At 39.1% G+C, this 25,548-nt stretch overlaps 2 protein-coding genes across 2 annotated transcripts in view; both read left to right on the forward strand.

Annotated features, from left to right (window-relative positions):
- The window catches only part of LOC116288109 (spectrin beta chain, non-erythrocytic 5), a 55,742-nt gene that overhangs the window by 17,001 nt on the left and 13,193 nt on the right, over nt 1–25,548 (forward strand). The window contains exons 15-47 of the mRNA XM_089036369.1: nt 6,848–7,054; nt 7,566–7,745; nt 8,159–8,359; nt 8,879–8,974; nt 9,349–9,474; nt 9,681–9,851; nt 10,517–10,563; nt 10,828–11,033; nt 11,199–11,314; nt 11,916–12,002; nt 12,324–12,395; nt 12,469–12,599; nt 12,982–13,041; nt 13,140–13,266; nt 13,702–13,766; nt 14,162–14,243; nt 15,014–15,091; nt 15,669–15,796; nt 16,117–16,276; nt 16,649–16,726; nt 17,237–17,376; nt 18,285–18,408; nt 18,873–19,019; nt 19,634–20,028; nt 20,184–20,571; nt 21,248–21,478; nt 21,605–21,787; nt 22,080–22,225; nt 23,098–23,375; nt 23,484–23,614; nt 24,037–24,240; nt 24,556–24,705; nt 25,016–25,306. Of these exons, the coding sequence (XP_088892495.1) occupies nt 6,848–7,054; nt 7,566–7,745; nt 8,159–8,359; nt 8,879–8,974; nt 9,349–9,474; nt 9,681–9,851; nt 10,517–10,563; nt 10,828–11,033; nt 11,199–11,314; nt 11,916–12,002; nt 12,324–12,395; nt 12,469–12,599; nt 12,982–13,041; nt 13,140–13,266; nt 13,702–13,766; nt 14,162–14,243; nt 15,014–15,091; nt 15,669–15,796; nt 16,117–16,276; nt 16,649–16,726; nt 17,237–17,376; nt 18,285–18,408; nt 18,873–19,019; nt 19,634–20,028; nt 20,184–20,571; nt 21,248–21,478; nt 21,605–21,787; nt 22,080–22,225; nt 23,098–23,375; nt 23,484–23,614; nt 24,037–24,240; nt 24,556–24,705; nt 25,016–25,306 (5,226 nt within the window). The remainder of the gene's footprint in view (nt 1–6,847; nt 7,055–7,565; nt 7,746–8,158; nt 8,360–8,878; nt 8,975–9,348; nt 9,475–9,680; nt 9,852–10,516; nt 10,564–10,827; nt 11,034–11,198; nt 11,315–11,915; nt 12,003–12,323; nt 12,396–12,468; nt 12,600–12,981; nt 13,042–13,139; nt 13,267–13,701; nt 13,767–14,161; nt 14,244–15,013; nt 15,092–15,668; nt 15,797–16,116; nt 16,277–16,648; nt 16,727–17,236; nt 17,377–18,284; nt 18,409–18,872; nt 19,020–19,633; nt 20,029–20,183; nt 20,572–21,247; nt 21,479–21,604; nt 21,788–22,079; nt 22,226–23,097; nt 23,376–23,483; nt 23,615–24,036; nt 24,241–24,555; nt 24,706–25,015; nt 25,307–25,548) is intronic.
- On the forward strand, nt 2,323–4,217 carry LOC148907166 (uncharacterized). Its single transcript, XM_089036404.1, has 2 exons — nt 2,323–2,826; nt 2,949–4,217. Exons 1-2 carry the CDS (start codon nt 2,323–2,325, stop codon nt 4,215–4,217), a joined length of 1,773 nt encoding a protein of 590 aa, XP_088892530.1.

The following is a 25,548-nucleotide window of genomic DNA, read 5'->3' on the forward strand; positions in this document are numbered from 1 at the left end:
CAATAGCTGTAATGGTAGCTGGGGCTGTATTAAACGCTACAGCATTTGTGGGTGGTTCTTATCTAGCTAAGACACTCGATGGGAGTTCATCTAGAGTTGATGAAGAGAAGAAAAGACATGACAAGGCTCTAGAAGAATACCAAAGACAAATAGGGCGAGTACGAAAAGAAAAGACAGGCATACCAAGACTGGTTAAATAAGGAGTATATCGATAAGAAAAACGCTGATGAAGTTTTGGATAATACAGATATGGCGTTCAAACTATATAGCAAAGCTCACCCAGATGCTAAATTCGATATTGAGGATGAACCAAAGTTTAGTAACTATTATAAACCGAGTAATAAACAGAAACAATATGAGATGATTTATGTTGGTGGTGGTATGTTAGGCGTTGGTTATTTAGCGTCGAAATTCTTGTAAATAGGTATAAAAAACTATTTAGTATATTAATATATATTAGATGGCTGAAGGCGGACTCGACTTTGATCCATTAACTGAAGAGGGTAAGGCTGATGTTAATGATGTAATTGATGATGAATATGATCAATTAATACCTCAGGATGGTGAAGATAATTTAAAATTCTTTTCTAGAATGAAACAAAAATTTGGGAAATATTATAGGTATGGAATCAAACGTATCAATGATATTTTTAAAACCAAAAACAAAGGAAAGAATCTTCCAGTCTATATGGAGCTTGGTGATATGGAGGAAAAAGAGGATAGCAAACAATATGCTGTCGTGCTGGCTACTGAAATAAGTCATAGATATCCAGAGTTTAGATATGATGGTGATCGTGATAAATTATTCAAATATTTTCGAGTGGGTGATAATGGTTTAGATGTGTATAGACCAATAAAAGAAGATTGGGTTGAACTAACCCAAGATGATAATAGTTTACCTCAACAGGTAAAAAAATCATTGGGTTGGAGTAGAGAACATTTAACCCGTTATAATAAAATCAAACGAAATATAGACTCATGGTTCGAGAACAATAAAATAACTAGGGAAAATGGATATGATCTTAAAGAGGAGAACGGTATTATCTCAATAAAAAGGAATAATGAAAAATGGAGGAAATTACATACTAAATCTGGAGATTTTTACACGAAAAGTTATAGAGGGGCTGTTTCTCAATTAACTAAAGAAATTATAAACGATTTAGGTGAATCTAATTTCGATCGAAGGGCTGATGCTGAAGCAGCACTAAAGAAAACTAGGGAAAAACTGGATAAAGTTCGTACAAATATAGATTTAATAGAGATACAATATCAGGAAAACGCTTCTAATTTAAATATGCTGGTGGAACAGATGGATAATCAAGAAGTTAATCCAACTGAGTTAAAACAATTAAAAAGTGATTATGAGAAAGGGTTGGAAAAAGATAAGGAAATCCAAGGAAGACTCGATGCTTTGAGGGTCAATGAAGACGAACTCGAAACTAATTCAGAAATGCAGGAAGATATAATCAGTGAAATCAATGAAAAATTGCCATTAAGAGAACGTATAAAACAAATAATAAAACGTTATGGTCTTACAATTACAGGTATTGCTCTAGCTGTTGGCACTATCATTGGTGTTATAATTAATAGTTTGAAAGCTGGTTTAACTAGTGTTGCTAAGGGTGTTGGTAATGGTTTGAAAACTATTGGTAAGAAACTAGCTCAAATACTACCTGGTATGATTGGAGCAATAGCTAGTTTCATATTTAGAACAGCTGGGGAGGTCGTTGGCTTCCTTGCTAAGAATGCATGGCTCCTCATAGTAGCTGTCGTTTTGTATATCGTAGAAAGGTATAAAAAGAAAAAATGAGTATATATTATAATGGTTCTATTGACAATAAAAAATACAAATTCTCCAAATGATTTTATACAGTATATCGATTTACCACTACAAAATGTTTCAAAAATATCATTAGTTTCTGTTGTCATAAACTTACCAATAATTCAATACCTGATGAAATTAGTATATTATGTCAAGAAATAAGTAGTGATAGACTCTACAATGGAACACAGTCAAAGTTACTCCTACTAATAAATAAAAGAAACGATAATCAGATAGTATTCGAAACAATACATAAGACATATATCGATTTAGCGTGCAAAATCTTACCACAATTAACAATATCGATCGTCGATAATAGTTTGCAGAAACTTACAAATATTCAGAGTACCTATCTAGATATTGAAATCATATAAATGAATATAGTATAATACTATATTATATACATGTCAAATCAAGATATAATCACAGAGGAAATTTATCCTAAATTACCAAAAAATGTATTAGAAAATGGTGATAACTTTAGACTGCATAAAGTAAACATGGTCTTATCTCAACTAGGTGGGGAGTATAGACATTATGAACATGTTAGAAAGAAGTACACAAGATTTAGATCAGCATTCCATGGAACAGCAATAACGACAGGAACCCTCAGTGGTATACTAACAGCTTCAGGGATTGGGACAAGTTTGACAGGTCCTGGTGTTGTAGTTGGTGTACCTCTCAGCGCTGTTGGAGGTATCCTTGGATTGGTTTCAGCTGGTTGTGGTGTTATGACTAAGAAACTGACTAAGAAAATCTCGAAACATGAAAAGACTATTCAACTCATCAAATCAAAGGAAAATAGTATAAATGATCTCGTGTCAAAAGCATTACACAACAATCATATAGACGAGAAAGAATTCGAACTTATAATGACTGAGCTAACTAAATATGAAAAACTCAAATCAAGTATCCGGCGTAAGAAAAACGAAAATCTTTTAAAAAACGATGTGGATGTGAACAAGTTGAGAGAGGAATTGAAAAAGGAGCTTGTAAACCAACTCGTAAATCAAAAGAAATAACTCTTTCATTCAACAGAGATCCGTTTGGAGGGTATATGTATAAGGTAAGGTATGACAAAAACATAAACGTATAAAAGTTTATCTCTTATAATATATTATAATAGATGAATAAATTCCCAAAGGAGGTCATGCCTACTAACAAAAACTATCCAATTCCAGCTGTCGATATATATGATAAAGCAGATGATGTTAATAAAATTCTAAACCCGCTAAAAATATATGTTACTTCCTCGAAAAGCTTCTCCGTTCCTCTTAACAATGTCTTTCAATTGACACCACCGGTAGTACAAAATGTAAGTGATTACACTGCATGGATTGAGGAGCCGAATTTCAAATACTGGTCTCAACAGCTAAATTTCGCTTGCTGGTGTGCAACTAGTGGATGTGGGATTAGCTATCATATCATAGAGCCTGATACTCAAATCGGATCTATCCTAAAATTCCATGTAGTATATACGATCAGATGCATCCTAAACGATCTAAAAGTTCCACTACCATGGGATAACACGTTCGTATGGAATGGTACTAGATATGATAAGAGCGCTTTAATGTCATTATGCAACGAGTTTGGTATCGATTCATCAAACCCAGATTTCAGATTCAAAGGTAAATCCACAGAAGAAGACATGTTCAATTTCCATTATAGAAGCCCCTATAAAGATAGCTTGACAGCATATTATACATCTACCCACAAAGATCGTAGTCAATATAATTGGTTTATACCTCAGAAGGGCCATGGTATCACGAAAGCAGGATTGTCACGATTGAACCAAAGTATTGAAGCATTCGTTTATTGCGTGCTAGGCTCACAGGTCAATACTAGATCATCAATCATTGGCGATTCAGGTTCGGCCAAAGAAACTCAAGATGTGTTCTTAAAACTTTTTAGAGACTCTATAATCGAAAAAGATATTTCTAAAAGCATTCAGAGATACCAGTTTGCTATTCAAGAAGCAAAAGTAAAGCTCGATTTAGCTATATCACCAGGCTGTTGGTTATTACCGTCTACTTTAATCATAAATACTGAATCAACTGTTGGGTACAATAATAAATTACAAAGGGCTACAAACGATATGAGTTTCGGTGTAAATGATATAAATAATGAGACTAAATCAGCCGGTATAAAAAAGCATAATATGGGTGGCTCAAAGACAAAACTACCACACCAGGTCGATAAACCAGAAACTAACGATAAAAAGCCAGATACAACCAATAAACCAGAAACTAATAATAAAAAGCCAGATACAACCAATAAACCTAGTACGCCGGATAAACCAATCATAAAACCTACAAAAACATCACAAACACATGATACTAACCTAACAGCTATTACTGTTGTCGTTGCTGGTTTAGCTTGGTATATGTTTAGATAATATGTTAAGCTGCATATAAGAATAAAAAATGTATGCTAATATATATGGTAATAACTAGCGATCTCAACTCAAATCAAATAATTGAAAAAATAGATAATAAACTAAACTTTTGGCGAGAATGGACGTATTTAGGACTTAGAAGTACTATTAGGTATCCTGGCGCGCTTACAGCTGGGGATATTAACGGTTTTTGTATGCATGTGACACCAAACATCACATCTAGAATTTTGGTTGTATCACTAGGTACTGATAATGATGGTGGGGGTTTGGATTCTAATTCTGATTTAAAATTCATACTACAATGCGTGTTCAACGATAATACTAAAATTGAAACTAATTTCTTTACTATGAACATATCAAATTATACAGATTTACAAATAAATGATAACTCAGGTATTACACATAATTACTCGATATTCGAAAAATATTATTTGAAAAATATCGATAATTACGAAAATATAAGATTAATTAATGTGGGTGTCCATCAAAGCTCTGGAACGATCAAGGGTAACGAGTTTAGTCTCGTGGTTAGTTACAAACAAAATTATTAAAAACTCTTACGATATCATGTCATTTAGTTCGTAAATTATCCAAATTACATAATTGATCAATAAACCTGACATAAAACCAACCCCATCTATCGAACCTAACAGGTATTACTACCGTCGTTGCTGACCTATCTTGGTATATGTTCCGCTAACCAAAAATGGTTTAAAGTAATGACTATCTATTTATAATGTCCCTAATAATTACATTATAAATATTATGATGTCTTTACTATCATACGATAGTCAAATATACAAATCATTTCTGACTATTAGCATTCTTCTTTCTTGGACGTTTGTTGGCAGACTTATTATATCCTTCTGGCAATTGCTCTCTTTCGATATACTCGAATTTATATCTATGTTTATCCACTTTAGAAATGCCTGATTTACAATTATTTAATCCTTCACACACCATCTTTACGATCCCGACATTTACCCCTAAATGCTGTTGCACTGCATACATGCTACCGTAAAACGATTCTTCATCATCCTTATCGACATTGATAGCTTTAACGTATTTCTTATTTCTATGATTATTCTTAACGAATGAATAATCTCTATTCGCAGCAGATTTCAGACAATTCTGTTGTTGCGTTACTAGTTGCAAATTACACAATCGGTTATCTTTTCTATCATTATTGATATGATCAATGACTTTACCATCTTCGATCAACCCATTATAACATTCCCATATAAATCGGTGCGAATAATATAATTTTTGAACAGTTTCCCCATTCTTCCTAACAGCTACTCGTGAATATCCATTACCCCCAATTATCTCTTTCATGGTTTTCATCCTAATTATGCTAAAAATAACCCCATCTTCACTACCAGAATACCTATCATAAACGGGGTGCATATTATATGATTTTCCACTAATAATAATTCTATTTTGCATTTCTTCAGTCATAATTTTAATACGTTTTATTTTTTTAAGCCGAAATTCATATATCAATCGATAAAGGTATTTCAAAATTATTATCCCGAGTAAAATGTCTTTCAACTTTATTATTCCGAGTACATCGTTTACAAGTTAGCTTCATGTAAATATTCTCGACAGCTCCTTCTTCATTTAAAACCCTCGGACTATCTATCCTAATAAGAATTTTACTTTGTTGAACCTCTAAATGTACATCGAAATCGTGGTCTAATTTATAATCACGTAAAATATAAACGTTATACCCATGTTTATCTACATTTTCTCTTAAAACCCTAATCGCTTCACGCATATTTTTAGCAATATTCTCCCTAATTTTCAATCTATAATAAACTTCTTGAACATCATTCGTCATATCACCATCCCTTAAACAATTAAAACACATTTCTTTATAATATACTAAAGATTTATTTCTTTAAGCCATTCCTATATAATCATTCCTCCAATATAAAAATCTTCATAATTCATCAATAAACCCAGGCACTATTTTAATCGGGAGTCTTAGCCTCAAAAAACCAGACACTATTTTAATCAGGTGTTATTACTCCAAAAAACCAGTCGAAAAATCTAATAGAGAATTTTGTCCCCGAATCGGCCAGTGCCCTCTACTGGGCACGCCTAACTCACATATCGAACCCTGAAACAACCTCTTGGCTGATCTAAGTCAGGGCACGCCTAACTCACAGATCGAACCCTGAAACAACCTCTTGGCTGTTCTAAAGTCAGGACAGGCCTAACTCACATATCGAACCCTGAAACAACCTCTTGGCTGATCTAAGTCAGAACAGGCCTAACTCACATATCGAACCCTGAAACAACCTCTTGGCTGATCTAAGTCAGAACAGGCCTAACTCACAGATCGAACCCTGAAACAACCTCTGGGCTGTTCTAAGTCATGGCACGCCTAACTCACAGATCGAATCGCAATTTAGCACATTGGGTTTGCGGAAGGAGGAAAACAGGAAAACCTTGTAACTGCCTTCCCACAAACCTGTCTCTTCAATGGGTTTCTGAGTTCGCAATTAATGAACACAGCGGCATTAGCCATTCTGAGGTTGAGAAAAACCTGGGTCGAGTTGTCATTCCAACTCGCTCAACCTCATGCAGCAAACATTCCTTTGCTGAGTAAATATTTCAATTCATAGACCGGTCTTCGTTCTGAGGACTACGGCCGCCATCTTCTTGACGTTGAGAACATCCTCCAAAAGCACAGCCTCCTGGAATCCCAAATTCAAGCACAAGGCGAGAGAATTCAGAAGATTAATGTGCATGCGCTCGCGTTTGTGAACGCTGATCATCCTGAGACTAAAGTGATCAAGGAAAGACAAAAACTCATTACTCAAGCTTATCAGGTAATAACATAATAGTTATGACGTTGAAACTATCTTTCTATACCAAATATAGAAACTAGACACTATCTTTCTATACCAAACATAGAAACTAGACATAGAAATATATAATATATTTTTTTACGTTCGCTTTCTCTGATTGGGTGAAAATTATGTTTCATCAGAGAATTTAGCAATTCAGTAGTTCTCGACCTCGAATGGGCTATTGAATTATAGGTTATGAGGGCGAGAGAACTAATTGTTTTAGTCAAATCCAACTAGTCGGCCTAATATTTAAAGTTAGAGTTGATGTTTTAATTTGGTTTTCAAAGCAGGCACTTTTTGCTACTAGTGGGATATAACTTATAGCCTAGTAGTAGCTCATCCAATCAGAACGCAGCATTGCTGATAGACTACTTCTAGTTGGATTTTGACCAAGTTGTAAAGGGCTTCCAAATCTTATACATGCACATGTGAGTATCTAGTCTGTGCACGTAAATTGTCTAATCATACTTTGCTGCGCGGGTTTTTCTAGGCATTAGTCCAACTAGGAAAAGAACGAAGAGCTAGGCTGGAAGATTCACTCAAGCTCTACAAATTCTTTGGAGACTTGGAGGAAGAAGATATATTTATCAAAGAAACCGAACAATTAGCATCTTCTAAAGAAGTCGGGAAAGACCTCGCCAGTTTAACTAGGTTTCAGCAAAGACACGAGGTAAGACAAGTACACGCATTTCAGTATCAACTAAAGATCGTCGATTGAACCCCATCACATCAACTCATCGGTGCCCTTATCCCACTTGGTACCTATCCTACTCGCGCCTCATGCCACATAGGACCTTGGTTCTGTAATAACCCTTTTTTATATGAGAGCGGGTTAACAGCCCTAAGCCCAACCACCAACCTGGAGGACCAGTGGGATCACTCTTCGTCTGGCCCCTACCCTTTGACCTGTCCGGCATAAGTGACCCTTCCAGGAGTACACGACTCCCGCCGGCATAGCTCTAGGGGTCACTGGAACACGCAAACCGCTCAAACACTATAAGGTGGTGTTTCACATCGAGACGGCTTATCTGGTATAATTGTTGGGCAAATAAAAACATCCAAAATTTGTTTGCATTTTCTTAGGCCCTTGATGCGGAGATCAGTGGACGTTTAGCGCATTGCGAGCAGGTTTGTGCCCGAGGTCAGTCATTGATCGATAAAGAACACTTCGCTTCCAAGGAGATCAAGGCAAAGATTAAACAAGTTCAGGGGAACTGGATACGTGTGAAAGAGTTGTCTCAAAATAGAAGAGAACGATTGAAAGATGCAGCTCAATCCCTTCAGGTATTTATTAAACTATTCTTTTCCTGATAGTTATCGCTGCCCTTGCTAGCTGTTGTTGTCGTTGCTCTTGCTGTTATTGTTACTGTTGTTGCTGCTGTTAAGTTGTTGCTGTTGAGTTTATTGCTGTTGTTACTGCTGTTAAGCTGTTGCTGTTGCTGCTGTCGTTGCTGCTGTTAATAATGCTGTTGATGTTGCTGCAACTTTTGTTATTGCTGCTGTTAGTTGTTGCTGTTGTGTTCCTATTATTGTTGCTATTGGGTTTTTTTCTGTTGTTTTTATTGTTGCTGCTGTGGTCGTTGCTGTTGATGCTGCTAGCGCTGTTAATATTGCTGCTGCTGTTGCTGTTATTCGTTTTGCTTTTCTTTCGTTGCTTTTGCTCCTGTCGTTGTTGCTGCTGCTGTTGCTGCTGCTGCTGCTCTGTTGTTGCTTGCGTTTTTGCTACTATTACTATCCCCCTCCCCCCCTTTATTATCTACGCCTTTCATTTTAATTATATTTATTTATGTCTTTTTGTCTCAGTACTATTCAGATGCAAACGATGCGGAATCTTGGATGAAAGAGAAGCTATCAGTAGTAAAAAGTGACGATTACGGTCGCGATGAACAGAGCGCAACGGTGAGTACTGGGCCACAGGGAGCCCACGTTAGTTAAACCACAGCGCACGTCAGTTTGGATAAATGTATTCATCCATTTATTGTTCTATAATTATATCGCCAGATAAGCATTTTTTAAAAATCTGATTTGGAAATTTTAGCGCTAATACTACAGTATTGATAATAACATTTGCGCATTTAAAACTCGTCTGTCTTTTCGTATTTTCTTTGCGTCATTATTGTCGGTCCTATAGAGAGGCTCCATAGTTAGTAGGGAGATTACGAAAAAAACCTACTTTGTCGCAGCGACGATTCCACGCGTGCTACTGAGAAGGGCTGTAAGATTATTTACGATATTGATGCACTGCTTTAATTTTGTTGTTCTCACCTCACTAGTCTCTTCTTCAACGTCACCGTCAAGTACAAGAAGAAATCAGCTCGTTTGCAGACGATATTTCAAGACTTAAAGAACAAAGCAAATTGATGGGTGAATCTAGCAAGGAAGCTACTGCTCAATCCCAGGTTAGTCTTTATTTTCTTGAAGTGCGGATGCAGGGTGAGTTCAGCTAATGCGCGCTCTTTCATCCCTGTGGTAATAAGTTCGATCCACCCTACCCCTCTTGAGCTGTTTTGGTTCTTTGGAAAAGAACAGACCTGCCTCTCCTCTCATTCACATTGTGAGATCACCGAGAATACAATACTATTTTTATGTTATCTGAAATCTTCAGCCAACATACGAGTCATACACAGAGGAAATGGAAGTAGAGACAGACGAAGAGGTGGAAGAGACGATCGAAAAAGAAATCTTACAGGATGTGGTACGGGAAGTGAAGGTCCCACAGGTGATAGTGTTGTACCCTTATGCAGGTGGTCAAGGTCTCGCTGTCGAAAAAGGGGAGGTAAGCTGGTTGTAAATGATTGCAATAAAATCCCATTTATTGCTACCCACAGTTATCTGAGCGCCCCCCCCCCCCCCCTCCCTCCCCAGATTATTCACTGATGGGCATGCAAACGCAAATACAATATCCTTCGGTCCAATTTTTTTTCTATGCATGCAATTAATCATAGTCCCCCTTAGATAGTGGAGAAAGGGGGAGGTAAAGGAATACAATTTATTTAATTTATACACCTAATTCAAAAAACGTTGTCATCGCCAAAGGCGATAGGCGATGGGAGATATGTCACTCCAAGATCCAAGAATAGCTGGAATGACTTCAGTGTGTTAATGTTTCTTATTCTCGTCAAGAACATGGACCTTATTGTTGAGACTGATTCAATGTTCTTTGTATTCAACGAAACCATTTCCATGTCAGAATGACAAAAGGATCGCCTTTTGCCTTTAGCGATGACAACGTTTCTTGAATAGGTGTAAGTCCACCCCCCCCCCCCCCTCCCCGGTTATGAGTTATGAGCGCCTTCGCCTCTAGCAGAGTGTCCCTTAGGTAGCGAAATGTTTTTTTTTCACTAGGCAAGACTCTGCTAGTAGGGATATACTCTTGAATTTTTGAAGATCAAGTGTTTCATTGGACCCGTTTTTTAAGCCGAGTCTTTTTACTGTTTTTAGGCCCTATATTTGATTAACAAGACAAATAAGGACTGGTGGAGTGTAAGGTAAGGACGCGGAAGATATTCACTAAAAATGAATATCGTACCGAATATTTTACGAAAACGACTTTCGCTATTGTTTTACTGTCTAATGTTTTACGACAGGAACAATTAAATCAATGTTTTTGCATGACTAGAAATTTCATTTCGAATTCCCAAAGGAGAAAATTGATATTGTTTTGCCCAATGCCATGTCTGCCGTAAAACTACTCTGCATGATGACTGTTTAGTTTAGTCAATCTTATTGCTAGATTTTCAAAATGATTGTAGACGCACAAAAACCAAAGAAGCTGGTTATGTTCCCGCCAAATACGTTAAGGAAATCGAGCCTCGTGTTGTCCAGAAAACAACCAAACAAAAAGTAATGGTACCACAAACTGTTAAAGTGAAAAGAAAAGTCAAGAAGATGGTATCTGTGGAAAGACAAAGACCTGTTCCCGCCAATACTGCCGCTTCACCTCGGTCACCAAGAAGAGGTATGACGTCATGAGATCGCGCGCGCGTAATATGGCGCGAAAATTCCCGCCAAATCCACAGGAATTCTATCAAGGAGAAAAATTTAATCATGGTCCTTTTTATTATACCGACAGAGAAAAATGTAAAGTTTCAAACACATTTTTTTCTGCTTGTGTTTTATCCAGGCAAGCTAAAGCGAGGTCTCAAGCGTCATTTTACAGCTCATTTTGATCGCGATAACGTAGCTGTACGGCAGATAACACTTACTAACACCTACAACAGACTTCTTGAAGTATCCAAGGTAAAGATCAATAACTTCTTAATGTAAATCTCATCTTTGCAGCCGCTTCTGTGGTGCTGAGCAAACTTCAATAAAACCATGGAAATGCTGTCGTTGAGTCGGTATTCTAAACCAAAGCTGCTGCCTGTTTCCAGTACGAACTTGGTTAGAATATGTGCACTCAGACTGAATTGCAATGTTTGGATTGGATTCTCTTTTTACGCATAGTGACTACAATTTCGACCTATTACTCGCATCTTGACTTAATTCAGAAAAAATTCACATTTGTCTCCTTCGTCATAAATACCAACATGACCGCCATGTAGTGTTCCTTGTAGGAATTGCAAACCACCCATACACCACTATCATATTGACTGACAAGTGCACTAAAACAAGTTCATCCGGCAATTAGTTCACAATAAAAGATGTAAAAGCACATTGACCTGAATTCGCGCTATCCATCTTTATTTTGAATGAGCAGCCTTGCTCAGCCTTGCAAAATATGACTGGGCGGCGAATTTTCGTGCGCTCCGTCAGCCATTAGGAGAATGGCTTCGAATTCGTACCTCTACTCAATTTTTAGGATTTTGAATGTGTTTCCATTTTTTTCTTCCGATTCCAGATTCGGGAACAGAATTTAGAGAACGCCATCAAATTTTACCACTTTAGTCGTGAATGTGATGACATGGACGTGTGGATGACTAACAAGGTTAGTACCGTCATCCTGATTGGATGACTAACAAGGTTATTACCGTCTTCCTGATTGGATGACTAACAATTTTAGTACCGTCATCCTGATTGGATGACTATCAAGGTTAGTACCGTCATGCGGATTGGATGACTAAAAAGGTTAGTACCGACCGTCATCCTGATAGTGTGGATGACTAACAAGGTTAGTACCGTCTTCCTGATTGGATGACTAACAATTTTAGTACCGTCGTCCTGACTGGCTCACGTTTACCCATGTGGTCTATTCGCTGTCTGGGACAAACGTCATTTTTAAGCACGTTACTGTTTCTTACGTTCAAAGGAAAAGCAGTTGAACTCCAAAGACTCTCTCCAAGCTGGTGATATCATCCAAACTATTCGCAAGAACCTAGAGGTACCTGATGTAGTTACTATTCGACTATTGACTGTAAAATATAGTTCATATTTAATTACTTTTTACTCCACAGCGCTTTCAGACCGAAGTTTCGGCTAAAAACAGCTCCATGTCAGAAATCAACCGCCTGGCAGATGAACTGATCAATAATGGACACTATGATGTTGTGAATGTGAAAAGAAGAAGAAAGGAACTGAATGAAAGGTTAGATATATAGATATGGTATTCGGCATGCTAAGCAAGAGGTGACCTCACACACTTGTTTTAAGGAGCAAGTGTGGCTTGGTTGGTTAGTGTATGCTGCCTGTTAAGCAAGTGGTCTATAGTTTGATCCTCATTGACCTCACACACTTGTTTTAAGGATTAATTGTGGCTTGGTTGGTTAGTGTGCTGCTCACTAAGCAAGACTCCATAGTTTGATCCTCAGTGACCTCACACACTTGTTTTAAGGAGCAAGTGTGGCTTGGTTGGTTAGTGTACTGCCTGCTAAGCAAGAGGTCCATAGTTTGGTCCCCTGTGACCTCACACACTTGTTTTACTTCGTAGTCCAAATATATTTAAACGTTTTTGCATATTTACTTTTTAGATGGGGAAGATTACAGCAGTTAAATCAACAAAAAGAAGAGGAACTCGAGGAAAAACACGGGTAAGGACACATGTAACACTGACTTTCTTCATGCTTTAAGAAACTAGTTATCATTAATTTTAGTCTGTCATTATTCATGAAAAATATTTTCATTTCAGCGTGGAATTATTTTTCAATTCTTGCGAGGAAATGCGGTCATGGATTAAAGAGAAAGATGGAATGCTATATGATGAAGATGTTGGTAGGGATATTGAGACGGTGCGCGCGTTGCAAAGGAGACATCAGGTTAGTGTGTGGTGTATGAAATGCGGTCATGGATTAAAGAGAAAGATGGAATGCTATATGATGAAGATGTTGGTCGGGATATTGAGACGGTGCGCGCGTTACAAAGGAGACATCAGGTTAGTGTGTGGTGTAGGAAATGCGGTCATGGATTAAAGAGGATGGCATGCTATATGATGAAGATGTTGGTAGGGATATTGAGACGGTGCGCGCGTTACAAAGGAGACATCAGGTTAGTGTGTGGTGTGCGCTTCTAATGTATTGCCGCTTTCCGATGTGGTCACGGATTCGATCCCTTGACCCGCCAATGATCAATGCATTTCTTTCTGTTTCTTTACTTTCGCCTTAAATTACGAGACTGCATATGCGCTAGATGTGCTATTCATATCAGTAATTCATATCTTAAATAAATAATTTACGATTTATAAACTTTTTCAGGGCGTCGAGAGAGACCTTGCAGCCGTAGAGGACAAAGTAACAAAACTAAAAGCACAAGCGCAATCGTAAGTAAACCTAACGCAGCATTGCGCGCAACAACTGGCCCCAGTTTTTACCCGTTTTTTTTTTTTAGTTTTCGGTGGTTGTGACCGCAAAATAGACTATATTTCTTAAATTAACAGAAACAAAAATCTGAGACAATCTTTAGATCATTTAGTGATTTATTATTATCCAAAGTTTCAGTTCGATTTGATGTAATCCGAATGCATTATAACGTTTTAAAGAAGCCGTTTTTGTTACTCAAATATTTCGGAGGAACCCAACTACTTTTTTGCGTTCAAGACATATTGTAAAATTCGCAAAAATTTTGAGGTAGCGCTGATAGGATCTATAGGGAATCAAATCCCCTCCTAATACCTTAAGGGATAGCATTCTGTTTATATCTGTTTTCGTTATGCAGGCTGGTTTCCCAACATCCTCGTCAAGGTCGTCAAATAAAAGCGAGAGAAGAAGAGATTATTCGACTATGGAACGGACTGAAGGTAAAAACAACAACAAATGATACTAGGGTATTGAATTATTATTACAGTATCATCAAGAAAAAATATATTCTCCGGCACCTGCAGTAGTCATAGTTTCGGTCCCAGATGCTCACGAGCCCTCACTTGATAATCTGAGATCTAAAATGAAGACAGCTGCGAAGAAGAATAGGGAATAAGAACAGGGATATAAATCAATGGTGATCAAAACTCAAAATAGAAAATGAAAAAAGAAACAATAAGATGAAATGGAGATTCTAGAAATGGAAATAGTAAATAAGAAAGACCTGCGAAAGAGAAATCAATTTTTAGGCTTTCCGAGGATGAGGAACAAACTGGGTCAAGTTGGGATTGCAGTGCATTATGGGAATGTTTTATGGGAAAGATTTCGAAGATGGTGTCTATTTCGTACCTAAAACTGTCCCACAATGCACTGCGATAACAATTCGATCCAGATTTTTAAACTTGACATTGGAATTCCTAATAAAGGCTTTGCACCATCACGTGATGGCAGCCATGTTAGATGGCACGAACAATACAATCTTTTTACACGAGAAAGAACTCAATTCAACCCCAAGAGCAAAGGGATTTAATTGTTCTGCCATCTAACCACAGGCAGTACAAGCTGTATTATGGACACCAGCAACATGATGGTGCATAGCGTCTATAGTATTTTTCTTTATGAAGGTAGATATTTGATTCGAAATCGTACGCAAACTAAATCAAACTGTTAATATGTTCTGATTCTATCTTGTTTGTGTTTTTTTTCTCAGACGAAAGCAGCTCAAAGAAAAGCTGTGTTGGATGATGCGTATGGGCAACAAGGATTCTTGGCCGACACAAGAGATCTGGTAAGTAGTAGGAAGTGAAGAATAAGATCCACTTGATCATCCGTTTTTATCAACATGAATTAAACACCAAACAAGCAGACTGCAGGAATGATAGAAGAATATTGTTTTAATGCTTTACTGAAAAAATAAGTAAAACATGCAAACAAAGGAAGGTTCACCTATCTTTGTTTGCACGTTATGTCATCGCCGCTATGTTGACGGTATTTGACAAAATATTTCTCATTAGCTTCCATTGTTGATACCACCAACATGGCCGCCATGTCCTTGTATCATGGTCATTTTGGCAGTATTTAACAAAATATTTCTCCTTAGCTTAGACAGAATGATCCCTATGTCTTTGCATCACGCCCATGTTGGAGGTACAAAAGATTTTTCATGAGCCTTCTTTGTTGACACCTCCAACTTGGGTGCCATGTTTTAACACGGCCATGTTGGCGGTATCAGACAAAAGATTTCTCATTTTCCTTAATGGCACTAACATAACCTCCATGTCTTTGTCCCTCAAGTGTCTTGAGAATGGTTGCTTACCACCAAATAGAAAATGTACTATTATTGTTTTGTTCTCCTATATATGTAGTTGTCCTGGGCAAATGAAGTCACACAGTCACTCAATTCAGCAGAGGATCCGCATGACATCAGCAGCGCTGAAGCAATGACACAAAAACACAATGAAATGCTTGAAGACATCCAAACGCATTTAGACAGGTGAGACTGAATGTTCGGTCAGTAACATTGAGGGGGGAGGGGTCAGTACTTGTTGTCATCGATAGTTTTATTCCACAACACAATGAAATGATTGTATTGAAGACATCCAAACATATTATGACAGGTGAGACTGAAGGTTTGGCCGGTTGCACTACACCGGTTTATTTGGCGGGAAAATTGCAAGCGTGTGTATTGGCGGGAAAATGGTTCATTGTACCTCCTCCTTTTAACCAAGACCTCGCTACACATCTGGTTATTTGTTTATAATGTTATAGTCAAGAAAGAAAACTGCTTAGCTGTTATATTCCTTTGTCATTTAGGTTTGACCGTCTAAATGATTACTCCCAGAAACTCCTATCTGCAAATCCACGGGCTGTGAAAGTCAAACAGAATGTAGCATCTTTGAACGAAGCAAAGGACAAGCTCAGCAGGTGTTGGGCCGAACGAAATGATCGCTTACAACAGGCACAAGATTTACAGGTAAGATTTAAAAGCAGCACGCATGGAGATTATTATAAAACTGCATTTGAAAATCTACTAGGTACTTTCAGGAACATAAAGTTGAGGGACGTCCTTTAACCGCTCAATTGGTGGAGCATCGATCTGTTGTGCGGCCGGAACAACACCCAGGGTGTTAAAATAACTGATAAAGTGCTGCCTTTGCAATAATGGTGCTTCGGTCTAGCAGCCAGTAAAGTCCTCCACTGAAAATTAAAGATTATAAAGCGAATTGAGACGCACGAGTAATGCACGACATATGAGGACGTCCCATTATTATTTATTAATAAGGACGTCCTTGATGTAGCTTGGAGACTGACAATGTATTCAAAGGAATGTTTTTGATCATTTTAGGTTTTTATTCGTGACGCTGAACACTTGGATGCCGCTACTGCATCCCATGAAGCATACTTTGCTAACAAAGACCTTGGGGTGAGTAATGTTTCATTCCATTATTTAAGCACCATTCCCTTTGTAGAATTAGCCCGGAAAGCTAATCCCATAGATAGAAGGGCGGGGATGCTCGTCGGAAATTTTGAAAGTGTTCCCTCAAAGGTACCTAAGTCTAGTTCAGGTGGGCGCGGCATGTTTTTTTTTTACCCCTAAAAGGTACCAATATATCATGTAGGTGATAGAAATCGGATTATGAACCCAAAACAACTGCCATTCTGGCTGTCATTTCATGTGATCTCAGGTATCGTATTACCTGAGAAACACCCTAAAAGGTACCGGATTACTCTCTGGTTGTCCTTTTAATTTTGTGTCACCCTAATAGGTACCGAATCGCAGTGAGGTCTGAAATCCCAAAATCCTAAAAGGTACAACGAATATCTCTGTCCGCCCTTTTCCAATAAGCCCCCCTCCTCCTGGGGTATTATTTAAGGCAACCGTTCTTGAGATAACTAAATGAAATCTCAATAAGGGCAGTTAAATCTTTATTAGGCAACCGTTGATGACGTCGAAAGATTGTTAAAGAAACATGAAGACATGGATAAAACGTTACTCGCTCAGGACGAAAGAGTGCGTGACTTGTCTGACATGGCCACCTCTTTGATCAGAGCTCAACACTTTGAAAAGAACTGGTAAGTACAACAAGCTGATGAAATTATACAGTTGAACAACACTCCTGGATTCATAATATTCTGTTGCTAATATATATTTTTTGCCCCTGATTTAAAAAAAATTTTAATCGCGAATTCTAACACGAGGGAATCAAGGGTGGCGTAGAGATAGTGCCACTTGCTTTCATCTGGGATCTCGGGTTCAATAGACCACTTTAGCTTTGGCACGTGCCATTCCCTAGAGTATCATTTATTTGTTTAACGGTTGCGCATGAGAAGACACATGAATATGGATACGACTCAAACGAACAATCTCAAAAGAATGACACGTGGTCTGAAATGGGAATACATTGCACAGAAGTAAAAGAGAGCTTGGCATCATCACATGTGAGCAGAGATTTTTCATGCAGGTGTCTGTCTCCCTTGATCTGAGGGATTTTCTCTGGTATCCCTCCGCAAATCTAACATACTAAATTGCAATTCTATCTGAGAATTAGCCATGCATTTACTTTGAGTAGCCTGGGTTGTTTCTGGGTGTCGTTAAAATTTGGTTCACAACAAGGTTCACAACAACCGCACTCGTGAAGACTAAATACGGCTTCACAGTTCCCAGCGCCATCTTGAAAGCTAATCGGGCCTGTGCCTCGAAGCAAGAACGACGGTAACCTTGCAATGATAGAGACATGTGAATAATTGTCCAAGGTGGCGCAGGGAACTCCAAAAGGGACTATTAACCTTCGAGGTCATTCTCGCTTCGATGCACAGACATGTTACCTTTCAAGATGGCGCGGGGAACTGTGAAGGGACTATTCGTTAAATTGAAGTTAGAGGAGAGTTAGAGGTAACGTTTACCTATAAACCCAGGTTGTTAAAAAGTAGTTTTATTCTTTTAAGTTTTTTTAACAATGCTTTGTGTTGACCGAGTGTAGGATTTCAAAGCGTAGAGACGAAGTGGTACAAAGAAGGAAGGCCGTCAAACATCACGCAGGACAACGACGAGAATCTTTGATCCAGTCTCAGTTACTACAGAATTTTCTAAGGGATGCTGACGAGGTATCTAAAAAACCAAATCACTAAAAGCAACCTTTAGAATGATTTGAGTAAGGAGGACGACAACCCTCGCTCGCCAGGCTTCTCGCCTTTCATCCCTCCTCCTCTAAGATCTTTCCTTCTTTCGGGCATTCCTTACTCTGTAGCAAGCCTTGAAACACTGACAAGGGACAAAGTCATTTTGTAACACAAGATCACAAAAAAATGAATATTTAATAGACCCCTCGAATGGGACGTCGAAGCAGCTCAATTTGGAGGACAAAACATAAGCATTTCAATCTCCTGAGAATTGGAAACGTATGTCCTCCAAATTAAGCTGCATTCCGACGTGCTACAAGGGGTCTGTTGTTACCTATTGTTAAAACATGTCCCCTCCCCCCGGGCCCCGTGGGCGCGAAGGCCCTCCCTCCTTCCTTCCATCTTTTTCTTTTCTATTGTTGGTTTATGTTAATTGTTGCCTGTTTTAGTTTGGGGCTTGGATCTTCGAAAAGTCACAGATCGCGACTGATGAGTCTTATCGAGATCCTAAAAACATCCAGGGAAAACTACAACGACACGAGGCATTCGAGGCTGAAATTACAGCAAACAAAGATGGTATCGACCGCATCAATACGGTAAGGAGATGTGGGGAACAATGGTAGAGAAATAATAGCTGCGTTTTTTAATAATGCAATAATGCTGGTAATAGCTGCGCTTTTAATGGCTTGTAGAATCTTGTAGGTTGTTTTGATCTCTTGTTTTCTGGTTTCATGTCGTAGAAATAGTCAAATACAATAGCTAGAGGACTTATTTTGACATGTTTCGACTTAACATCCGCTAGTTGCCCTTCAGTCAACCACTTGTTTGCCCCCTAGTCAACTCCAAAAAGTAACGTGATTGATAATAAGCAATAGTGCGTTCGCTTCTTCGCTTCTTCGCTTCTCACCTCTTTGGTTTTGAGTTCTGTTCCTGGGCTGAATTTCGATTCCAATTGTGAGTTAACCGTGCTAGCTCTGACTTGTATCAGCGTAGAGGTTGTTTTTTGTTTTTGAGGTTGTTCATCTGGTAGTAAGCGTGACTTGACTTAGATCAGCCCAGAGATTGTTTCAGGGTTTCATCTTTGAGTTAGCCGTGCCCTGACTTAGATCAGCCCAGAGGTTGTTTCAGGGTTTCATCTTTGAATGTACGTTGTATCATTGTGGTATTATATCAAATTGTTTTTCATGCTTCATGTACATACGTTTTTCAGGTTGGTAAAAATCTCATCCACAAGAAGCACTTTGGTTCTAAAGAAGTTCAAATGAGGCTCAAAACGCTGAACCAAGACTGGCAAGAGCTACTCGCCAGCTCCTCCAGCAAGGGCTGCAAGCTTCACCAAGCACATTCACAAATGCAGTTCAACAGATCTCTGGGCGACTTTATTGAATGGATGCATGATGTCGAGGCCTTACTGGGATCTGAGGACCTGGGACGAGACTTATCAAGTGTCAAGTTTTTACTGAAAAAGCATCAGTTAGTCGAGGCAGACATTGAGGTCCACGTGACTGAGGCCCAGGCTCTTAGCAGACAAGCACAGGAGTTAATAGATGATAACCACTTTAATGCGAAAGACATTCAACGTACTATGAAAGACAGTCTTAAAAGGTAATCGTTCTCACTATATCACATACATATGTTCTCAGACTCTACCCCCCCTCCCCCCCTCAATGTTATATTTTCATTTTCATTTTATTTTATCATGTAAACACAAGAATCTGATGGTTACTAAAGTTATTTTATTGATCCTTTATCCTTTACAGATTCAAAGATTTAAAAAGTCTTTCATCCAGTCGTCGAGCGCAACTCGAGGATTCCTTCGGGTTGAACCAGCTTTTCTACGACATTGAAATGGAGATGGCCTGGGTACGAGAACATGAGCAGCTTGCTACTTCCGGGGATCTGGGATCTAATTTAGTGTCTGTCCAACGGCTTCAAAAACGACACCTAGCATTTGAGAACGAGTTGACCAATCATGAGCCGAAAATAAAATCGGCGTTAACACGTGGTCAGGATTTGATTGACAGCTGTCATCATGCGTCAGATAAAGTGGAGGAACGCATTGATGAGTTAAGGACGGCTTGGGGAGAGCTGTTGGAGGCTACAGCTCACCGGAAGTTGAAACTTGACGAGTCACATGAATCACAGAAAGTGAGTAAGAGCCTTTTATAAATGCTTTGTGTTCCGAGGGAATCAAGGGTAGTGTATGTAACGGTAGTGCACTCGCGTCTCACCTCTGGGGTCTCGGATTAGATTCGAATTCTTGAACTGGCATCACATGGAATATATTTTGTTTGGTAGCTCTCTTCGAGTTCTCCGGTTTTGCTTCGCTCCACAAAACGTAACAACCCAATTTTCAATTCGATCTAAGTTAGCCATGCCCTGACTTGATCCACCCAGAGGTTGATTCAGGGCTCAATCTGTGAGTTAGCCGTGCCCTAACTTAGATCAGCCCAGAGGTTGATTTAGGGCTCCATCTGTGAGTTGGCCATGCCCTGACTTAGATCAGCCTAGAGGTTGTTTAGGGTTCAATCTGAGTTAGCCAGCGGTTGTTTCAAGGAGTTTGTGAACCTTATTCGTCTGGGTGTAAATATATGTTTTCCCAGTTAATCCAGACCATGTGTCATTATCCTGAAAATACGATCCTTTTTGCTTCTCGTGCGCAACCTTAAAACCAATCATATCATACTCTAGGGAATGACACGCATGGTCTGAAATGAAAAAACATTACCTCCAAGGTGAAGAGGTCTTTTGAATGAAAATTGAATGAAAAGTGCCGTCCTTATCAATGGCACTCAAATAGTAAAATATTAAATATTGCTTCCAGTATTTCGCCGAGGCAAATGAAGCTGATTCATGGATGAACGACAAAGCAGGTCTAGCAGCAAGCCAGGACTACGGCAAAGATGACGCAGCTACTGAGAAGCTCTTGACAAGACACAAAGCTCTGGAGACCGATGTCGAGTCAATCAGCACCGTCATCACAAATCTGGGGAAGGACGCGAGGAGACTGGTGGAGAGTGGCCATTTTGATGCGAATAAAGTGAAATTAATGCAGGTACGTTGATTTAAATCTACTGTAATGTTTCGGTCCATTATTTATTCCCATACTGAGGCGTTTCCATGGATTTACCATGATTCATGGTCTCTTGAATAAAACAAATTATTTTTTGATCGTTCTCAGAGGGACCTCGAAGAGCAGTTATCAGGTCTGAGGACTTTAGTAAGCTCACGGCGCTTGAGACTTGACGAATCCAAGAAGCTACACCACTACATGCGTGAAGTGGACGAAACCGCTGAATGGATAAACGACCAACTGCATATCGCGGGCTCTGAAGACTATGGCAAAGATTTTGAACATCTAGAGGTTTGAATGTCCTGAATGTTTGTTTTTTAATGCTTGGTTTTTGTTGATTGGCCTTATGATGTTGCTGTAAAAATGATATCGATCCACCTACCAACTTAGGCTAAGGTCCAACGACGAACTTAGTTAGCCGTACCAAACTGTATCATCGGATCGACTCATTTAATTAAGTTCGACCGGCTGAGTCAAATGTCAAGCTCAATTAAATTGGTCTTAAAACAAAGATGTTTATTCATTAGCAGTAAATTGGTCAGTTTTTGCTTTCTTGACTTATTTCTGTTGTCGTTATGTTCAGACTGTTCAAAATAAATTTGATGACTTCCAAGGAAGCGTTGGTGCAAACACTAAAACATATCGGGCTGTAGATAACCTGGCCAAGAAACTTGTAGCCGAGGGACACACAGACACTGTAGCTATTAAAGAACAGCAAGATATATTGAGGTGTGTATGGCAACAACGTTCAGAACAAACTTCCTAGTTTCAGGTACTTTTTTCCCATCCATCCTTTCGTTCTTCCTTTTAAATTTCCGTTCTTTCTTTTCCTTTTTTCCTTCGATTCCTTGCGGTGTTCCTTTCTTCCCTTCCTTCACCCCTTTTTTCCCCCGTTTCCTTCTCGATATATTCCTTCCTCCACCGTTCCCCCCTTCCTTGCTTCCTCCTCACATCCTTGTTTCTTCTCTTCATTATTACCTAATAATGTATTAAGAAAATTAAAAATGTGTAAGATCTGGCAATATTCTTGGCAGCAGTAAATCTGTTTCATTTACTTATTCACACAAATCATATCCACGCAATAGAAGCGTTGCACCATCACATGATGGCAGCCATAACAAGAGGCAGTAGCAATTGAATCTGTTCTAATCTGATTTACATGAGAAAAGACGTTTTCGTGTATGACTGTGAACATCCCCTTCTGTGGCCGTGAAGTTTCCGTGTCCTCGCCACCTGAAAGCTGGAAATCTTAATGCTTGTATTCAGGGTTCAAAAAATAACGTCGATAGGCCGTTTGCATGATGGCGTCATTTTACTACCACTACTAAAATGCCATGTGACCTCTTTCGTGCCGCGCATTTTCATTGCCATACAAAACTCAATCTAATGAACGCACATAATAGGTTTACCTAACCAGCTATAGAGGTTTTGCACCATCACATGATGGCAGCCATGACAGGAGGCACAACAAAAGAGTCTTTTCCCCCTGGGAAACTGAATTCTTTCTTATCGCAGCATTGATGCAAAATTTGTTCCGCATTTTAAAGATATGAACACTCTTTTATCTGAATTATAATTTTTATTTTAATTTGTATTACCAGATCAATGTGGGCTCAACTTCAAGACCAGATCGAGTTACGAAAGAAACGCTTAAAAAGCGCAGCTGAAATCCACCGTTTTAACCGAGACTTGAACGAACTGATCAGTCGAATACAGGAGAAGGATGCCAACCTCACCCTTGATGACCTGGGGCGAGACCTTGCTAGTGCCCAGGCTCTACAGCGCAAGCACGATGTTTTTGAGCGTGAGTTGGTGGCTGTAGAACAACAAGTCAAGACTTTGATAACTGAATCAAGACGACTTCAAAACACATATAAAGGTAGGCAGACAAGAAACATTTTCGACCTTCCAAATTACCGCTTTCTTTCTTTCATTCATTTTTCTTTCTTTCATTCATTCATTGTTTTTCCTTCCTTTTCACTCCCAGGTCAAACAGCTCAAACAATTCAAAACCACGAGCAGTCTTTACTTGGTTTGTGGGAAGAACTGAAACGAAAATCCTCCAGAAAGAAACACAAACTGCGGGACAACATTGCGTTACACAAGCTCAACAACTCTGTAAGTAACGGCTGATGAGAAATTAACAACTCTATGATTAACCGCTGATGAGGAATACAAAAACCAAGCTGCGTGACAACATTGCGTTACACAAACTCACCACCTCTGTGAGTAACCGTTGACAAAAAATGCACGTACACCACAAACTGCGTGACAACATTACGTTTCATAAACTCTACAGCTCTGTAAGTAACCGCTGAAGATATAATAGGGCGTAATACGGTCTCAATTCAGACCACTTGTCATTCTCTTTAGAATAAGATTCTTTGTTTGAGTTGTATCGATATTCATTTGTCTTCTCGTGTGCAACCATTAAACAAAGAAATGATACTCTAGGGAATGACACATGGTCTGAAATCGGATGGCATATTGATCCCAAGGTAAAGTTTTAACTGCTTTTTTATGATGGTTGGTCAAATTAGATTCGCGATCAGGTCACGTGGTGTATTGATATGGGACGCGTCATCTCTTCCGATGAACCAATCCACAACCTGTCCGATGCCGAGGCTATGCTACGTCGGCTGGAAGAGCAACACGTGGTTATGGAGTCACGTGAAGAAACTTTTACTCGGTTGTTGGAGACTGGGGAGAAGATGATCGAAGATGGTCACTTTGCTAGCGAAGAGGTAACTAGATCAAGGAGAGGATGAATGAATGAACGAACGACGAACGAACGCGGAACGAACAAAGAATAGATGAAGGAAGGAAGGAAGGAAGGAAGGAAGGAAGGAAGGAATAAATGATTGAATGGTTTTAAATGAATTAATGAATCAATAATATCAATGGATATGAATTACTTGAAGACATTAATGAATGGATGAATGAATGTCGTACGTACAGTACAATGTTTAATTCGTTAACTAAGGAAAAACCTTCCAATGTTGACATTGACCAACATATTCAAACAAAAGATTTCATGTTTTCTCCTCTCATTACAAAAGTTGACAGAGAGGTTGGAGCTGCTTCTGACTGAACGAGAGAGTTTATACGCCACTTGGGACGACAGGAAAACAGAAGTAGACCAGGCCTGTGATCTACATGTATTCCTAAGGGATGCCAGACAAGTTGACTCGCTTTACAGTTCGCAAGAGGTATTTATCGTTCCAATTCGATATGCGAGGTTGCCGTGCTCTCACTAAGTTTAGCCCAGAGGCTGTTTCAGGGTTCGATTTGTGAGTTGGCCGTGCCCTGACTTAGATCAGTCCAGAGGTTGTTTCAGGGTTCGCTCTGTGAGATAGTTATGCCCTGACTTAGATCAGCCCAGAGGTTGTTTCAGGGTTCGAACTGTGAGTTAGCCGCGGTGTGCTGACTTGTTCAGACCAGAGATCATTTGTTTCAGGGTTCAATGATATTGGAGTTTCTTTTGGCACCCTAATCAAAGGTGATCTATTTGTTCTACAGGCTGTTCTTGCAAAAGCTGAGCTCGGCAACAGCGTTGATGAAGTAGATTTTCTCCTCAAGAAGCATGAAAACGTAGAAAAGCTGGTCCTCTCGCAGGACGAAAAGGTCAATGCTCTCAATACCTTCGGCAAACAACTACTCGAAAGTAAACATAAGGATTCCAGTATGATAAGTCAACGACTCACTGTCATCAATGAAAGAAGAAACAAGCTGAAAAAGGACCTACGAGAAAGAAGAGTAAAGCTAGAAGACTCGAGGAAGATTTCTCAGTTCTATCAAGATGTAATTGAGGTGAGGATATTTGAATAGTCCCCCGTCACAGTTCCCTGCGCCATCTTGAAAGGTAGCCCGTGCCTTTGCATCGAAGAGAGACGAGCGGTGAGCTTGCAATGATAGATACATGTGAATAATCTTAAGGTGTTAAAAAAAGGTCTCGAGCTCACCGTTCGTCTCGCTTCGAGGCACGGCTATCTTTCAAGATGTCGCAGGGACCTGTGAAAGGGGCTATTAGAAAATAACCTTGCAAACTATTT

This window comes from Actinia tenebrosa, unplaced genomic scaffold (genome assembly GCF_029948245.1).
Source record: "Actinia tenebrosa isolate PJP-AT-01 unplaced genomic scaffold, QUT_ActTen_1.0 PGA_scaffold4__44_contigs__length_22323623, whole genome shotgun sequence".
NCBI classification, from domain to species: Eukaryota; Metazoa; Cnidaria; class Anthozoa; order Actiniaria; family Actiniidae; genus Actinia; species Actinia tenebrosa.